Consider the following 5,979-nt stretch of genomic DNA (forward strand, 5'->3'; position numbering starts at 1 on the left):
TTCCTCAAAAAATTATATAGAGCTACCATATGATCTAGCATTTCCACTTCTGGGTATATATATCCTGAAAAAAAAGAAAACACTAATTTGAAAATATATATATACATGCACCCCAGTAATCACAGCCATAGTATTTACAATAGCTAAGACACAAAGCAACCCAGGTAAGCAAGTTCATCAACAGATGATTGTATTAAGATGTGGTAGATGACTGTAATGGAATATTATTCCACCATAAAAAGAAAGAAATACTGTCATTTCTGCAGTGTGGATGGACCTAGATAATATTATGCATTTTAAGTCACATAGAAGAAGACATATACTATATACATGTGTATATATACACACACACACACATATATATATATATATACACACACACACACATACATACATACTGGAATCTAATACAGTAATATAAATGATTGCATATGTGAAACAGAAACAGATTTAGAGATATAAAGCACTAGCTAATGGTTACCAATTAGGAGAGGGAAGGAAAGAGGGAAAAGATACAGTATGGGATTAGTAGATACAAATTACTATTTATAAAATAAATGAGCTGTATAGATCTATTGTACAACACAGGGAAATATGGCCGTTATTTTGTGATAATTTTTGTTTTGTTTTTTGCTTTTTAGGGCCACACCGGTGGCATATGGAAGTTCCCAGGCTAGGTGTTGAATGGAGCTACAGCTGCTGGTCTACACCACAGCCACAACAATGCGGGATCCAAGCTGCATCTGTGACCTACACCACAGCTCTCGGCAATGCTGGATCCCTGACCCACTGAGCAAGGCCAGGGATCACCCTCATCCTCATACATACTAGTTGGATTCATTTCTGCTGTGCCACAGTGGGAACTCCTTGTTTGTGATAACTTCAAATGGAGCATAATCTATAAAAATCTTGAATCACTACATTGCACACCTGAAACTAATTTAAATGTTATAAATCAACTATCCTCTGTTTAAAAACTATTCTATGAAGCTTAATATAAAATCATCAAAAATGGCAATTTTCCCTAAATAAAATTGTAATTTATATACAATACCAGTTAGCATCCCAACAGAACTACTTTGGTTCACATGATCACAATGTTCGTCTGAAAGATAAAGAGTGTTCGAAAAGCCAGGAGAACTGAACGTAATGAGAGGCAGTATTAGTGCTGCAAGTATAATCAAACTACAGCCATTAAAATAGGTTGGTAGTGATACTAGTATAGATAAAAAGCTCAGTGGAAGAAAATTAAAAGGAGCGAATTACAGAATGAAAGGGAATGTAGGTGATAATGAAAGCCATTTCAAATCTGTAGGAGAACTGGAGCTTCAGGAATTTATGTTGTCCAGGTCAATCAAAGGTTTGAATTACAGTAATGCAACCAATAAATAAATAAATAAATAAATAAATAAAGTAATTGTGCCTATTCTTTTGGAGTGAGCAAGGTCGCTGCAAGCATGACAAAAATCTCAATAAGCGGTGAAGGAAATGACTGAATAAAGCATGTATAAAATAAGCATTAAAATCCTTAATATTTATTTCAATCAAGGCGGATTTTTCTAAGGCACATCCTTCTCTAAGAATAACCCAGGGCTGATCATCCCCAGAGTTACTGGACACAAAGGAAAGGCTGGCAGGAAAATCAAAAGTTCTTTGAAAACCATTTCTGTCCTGAGGTTGCACCTCAAACTCTCTGCAGCAGTGGGAACACCACAGGCTGCGCTGCGCAAGCATGGCTGCGCATGCCCTTTGTTGCGTAAGCGGGTCTGTTAAGACGCATGCGCCTTGCCGTCTATCTTGTGTGCCGGTAGCGGTGGTCCTGTTCCTGCTGTCTTCAATTCCTTCTTGCTGACTGAAACTTAGCCAGTAGATCTCCATAGCACTATTCCCGGGACTTAAGTGTGAGTGAGCGTGAGGGGGAGCCAGCGGGTTTGGAGGAGCTCATGCGGTGCTATCTGTGGCCTCCAAGGAGGAATGTCTTCGAGGTCGTCGTTTTTTTCCTCACAGGTGTCGGGCAGCCTCCATGGCTCTCCTCGTGGTGGTGGGAAAGGGAGGAGGGTGGGCGGTGGAGGGCAGGGGGTCAGGCAAAGGTGGGGAGAGTCTTGGGGGCATTACTTGAGATATCTGGGCCCTGGAGGCCCTGGATCTGCTGACAGGGATCCGGCAGGGGGCAAGGCAGGGGGCAAAGGAAAGGCCTAGAAACGGAGAACGCTGTGGGGTTGTGGCTGTGTTACGAGATCTGTGGTCTCCCGAGCTGGGTGCCAAGGGGCAAGTGGCAAGTTGTTCTTTGAGAAAACAGATATATACATTACGTAATGGAATGAACCTGCCTATGTTTCCCCACAAAACTTTATTTGGGGGGGCCTGGGGATGTGTCTAGTAAATGGGAGTATGGCAAAACCAATATTGACTTAAGTTCTAATTCTCTAGTGTCCTCATGATGAGTCTGCTTGTGAAATGAAATATTAGAAAAGTCCCCATCCTTTTAACATGTGCCTTAATGTGATTTCTATGCTTGTTTGTTGTTCACGTAAACAGGCTTATTTGGGTAAACAGGCTTATTTGGTATTTTTAGAAAGCACTTGTAATGACCCTGGAATTGACTTTGAAAATATTTTCAAAAAATTTTTGAAAAGAACAAATAATCATTTTACCATGGTGTTCATATTATAGCTATCCTCTAACATGCAGTTTTAAAATCACAATAATCTGTTTTCAGTGGAGAATATGAGTGGGCATGTAAGAACAGAATCCAAATCTGCAGGAAGAAGAGATGATGGAGAGTCCTTCCAGCCAGTTGGACGTCTGGTTGTGAGTGCTTTAACATTTGATGTTTTCTATTATCAGAATCTATTTTTCAATGTTGTTGAACTTGTGTAGGTACACTTATATGGTTTTCCATGATGATGGAATCTCACTGACCCAGGAGGATTACGTTCTGCCACTGCCTGGATGGGTGTGCTCTTTCGTTCCCTATATTTTGCCTTGTGACTTCCTTCTCATGCTTATTGATAATAGATTACGCACATCCATTCCAGTGTAGATTAAAATAGCTTCCAAAGTCATTACTGTTAACATTTTACTTGGAGTAGATGTCTGTGGGAAGAGCAGTGATTTTCTTTAGAAAAAAATGTGTGTATGTGTGTGTATATATAAATTACTGTTGGAAAATGTATTTGTAGTTATGATTAGGTATATGTATTTAATATATATGTTTTTATTTATATGTAAAATCACACCCCTAGGCTCAACAGCCCAGTGATAAACAACCTCAACTAGAAAAACCACCAACCGAGAGTCAGGATATTATACCTGCTCAGGACATTGGAGATGAAGAAGCACCTGTAGCTCAAGGTAAAGAGTAAGAGTCCTTGTGGATCTGTGGGTGGTGGTGGAGGTGTATTTGTGTACCATGCATCATGACATACCAGTGACAAGAGGAAAGAAACATTAGAAAAATATGCATTTCTTACTCCTGCTCTGGAGAAAGAGTGGCACACAGCAAGTAAAAACTTTCCTGAATTTTGAAAGTGGCTTTTTCTTTATTGGGCTTTTATATGTTAACTTTTGAGTGCTTTCCGGATCTCTGATATAGTTTTTTTCAACCAGTTACTGGTTGGTTTTTGCTGTTTCTATGGGAGAATGAGAGTGTGAGGCTACCTAGTCTGCCATTTTGCTGAATATCTTCCTTTATTTTTTAAGACTTTTTTCAACACAACATTTATTAGTGCCTATTCATGCCATGTATGCCATTTTGTGTATACAAAATGTTAATGAGAGACCTAATTTCTGTCTGAAGCTTATAATCTAGAGCGACTCTAAAAAACCACTGACTTAATATGATAAGTATAATAACAGCAGAGTTCCTGTCATGGCTCAGTGGTTAACAAACCTGACTAGCATCCATGAAGACATAGGTTTGATTCCTGGCCTCGCTCAGTGGGTTAAGGATCCGGTGTTGCCATGAGCTGTGGTGTAGGTGGCAGATGCAGCCTACAACGCAGACAAACGCAGATCCTGTGTTGCTGTGGCTCTGGCATAGGCTGGCGGCTGCAGCTCTGATTGGACCTCTAGCCTGGGAACCTCCATATGCTGCCAGTGCAGCTTAAAAAGTCAAAAAGACCAAAAACAAAAAAGTATAACAACAGCTAAGTACAAATAGGACAATTAAGTTTTATGGGGGGGGGTAGCCTGGGGTGAGGAAATGATAATATTCGAATAACCTGTCTTGTTGTTGTTGTTTTTGTTTTTTGGGTTTTTTTTGGCCACAGATTCCTGAAACTAAGCCTCTTGGAATTCTTATGCCACATGAGCATACAGGCTTTTATCTCGTAATGCTTGGGGAATGGCTATTATTTCCTTATTCATATTTCATGGCTTTACTTCTTAAAATTAAAAAAAACCTTTTTTTTAATTTTTAAGGGCTTGTTATGAAAGCTGAACAGGAACTGTCTCTGCTGAAGATTGTGGATGAGCCTGGGGATGGTCCTGATATCAAGGAGGAGAGTCTCCCAAGTCTAGAGCCCATTAAAATGCCAGAAGCAGGTTTGTTATCCATTAAGATGCAAATTATGGGGCTTCTGTTTTCCACAATGTTATATTCTTTGTAATATAGAGGTAGCATTACTGCTACTTTAATAACAGACTTCGTGTACAAAGGTTATGGGAAAGGCAGTTCAGATCACAAATGACTCATATTAAGCTATCAATGATGGAAACAAATTGAGTCAAATCAATATTGAATTACAAGATGCAAAAGTATTTTCTTTTGAGTATAAGGTATGTATTCAACAACTAATAATTTGCAGATATTTTTATAAAGGCCTGCTTTTAATAAATATATAACACATTATAATAAATATTAGTTTATATTTTGACACCACTTATGGTAATGGGCTAAAACTAGTGCAGACATGTAATTTATTATACAAACTGAAATGTTTTGAGTGTGTAAAGAGGCAAGAGTATGGGTAAAAAAGGGAACAATTGTTTACCCTACTTAAAAAAAGCTACATAAAGACTAAACTATCCCACCAAAAAATTTTTGCATTTTTCCACAATAGAGGTAACAAATGCAGTAATGGCTTTTCTGTTTACTTCACCTAGGTAGTTCCAAGCACATCCTATATTCAAAATATCATTTCACATCAAAACATTGAAAACATATTTTTCCTGAGGTTTTTTTTGTTCGGTTGGATTATTACTAAAAGTATGTTTTTTTCTCTTTCTACCTATACTTACCTTTAAATAGTTTGATTAAATTTTCACTGAACTGGAACAATCTCTTTGTTCTCTTATTCCAGTAAAAAAAAAAAAAAAGTGATGTGGTTAGAAGTGCTATTTATATGCCTAAAAGTTTACCTTCAATATCTATTCAGAGGTTAACTGGTTGTAAGCCAAAGGGTCACCTGTAGGGTTTTGACTTTAATCCACTAAAACTGTAGTGTCCTTGTATAACTATAGTCATCTAAATAAAAGTTCTGCCAAGTAATTTGCCTTAATTTTGTTTTATTATAGGTGAAGGACAACCACAGATTTAAATAAAGACAGGCATGCTATCCTTATGTTGGGAATTTGACTGTTAAACATTGCTCAATAAAGTTTTACAACTTTTCTTCAAAGAATTCTTGTATAGTTTTATTAAATTTATTCCTATGTATTTGATGCTCTTGCAAATTGAATCTTTTTTGCAAGTTTATATTCTAAGTGTTTGAGCCTGTATTTAGAGGAAAAAAAATGTACGTTGATTCATTTTTCTAGCTAAAATATGCTTACTATTTCCAAAGGTTTACCTCTTGACACTTTTGGATTTTTAAAGTACACAGTCATATCATCTTTGGATAATGTTTTGGTTTTGCCATTTTCAGCATTATACCTTTTATTTACTTTTCTCAATTTTGGTATTGGACAGGACCACCCAGAACTAATTAGTAGTAGATATCATTGTCTTTTTCTTGATCAGAAATGGAAAATTTTCCC

The 5,979-nt window shown here is 37.4% G+C and overlaps 1 protein-coding gene across 1 annotated transcript; it reads left to right on the forward strand.

Moving 5' to 3' along the window:
- Nucleotides 1–1,796: 1,796 nt before the first annotated feature.
- Nucleotides 1,797–5,624, forward strand: PAGE2B (PAGE family member 2B; the record flags this gene model as incomplete). The annotated part of the gene is given in 5 exon segments (NM_001195364.1): nucleotides 1,797–1,901; nucleotides 2,720–2,811; nucleotides 3,246–3,354; nucleotides 4,423–4,545; nucleotides 5,518–5,624. Coding segments are annotated over 4 exon segments (339 nt in total). The 3' UTR covers nucleotides 5,541–5,624.
- Between the last annotated feature and the right edge of the window lie 355 nt (nucleotides 5,625–5,979).

The sequence above is a fragment of the Sus scrofa genome, chromosome X (genome assembly GCF_054392235.1).
Source record: "Sus scrofa isolate SSC_HxYL_T2T_F1_AM1 chromosome X, Sscrofa_HxYL_maternal_Yorkshire_Landrace_v2.0, whole genome shotgun sequence".
Classification (NCBI taxonomy): domain Eukaryota; kingdom Metazoa; phylum Chordata; class Mammalia; order Artiodactyla; family Suidae; genus Sus; species Sus scrofa.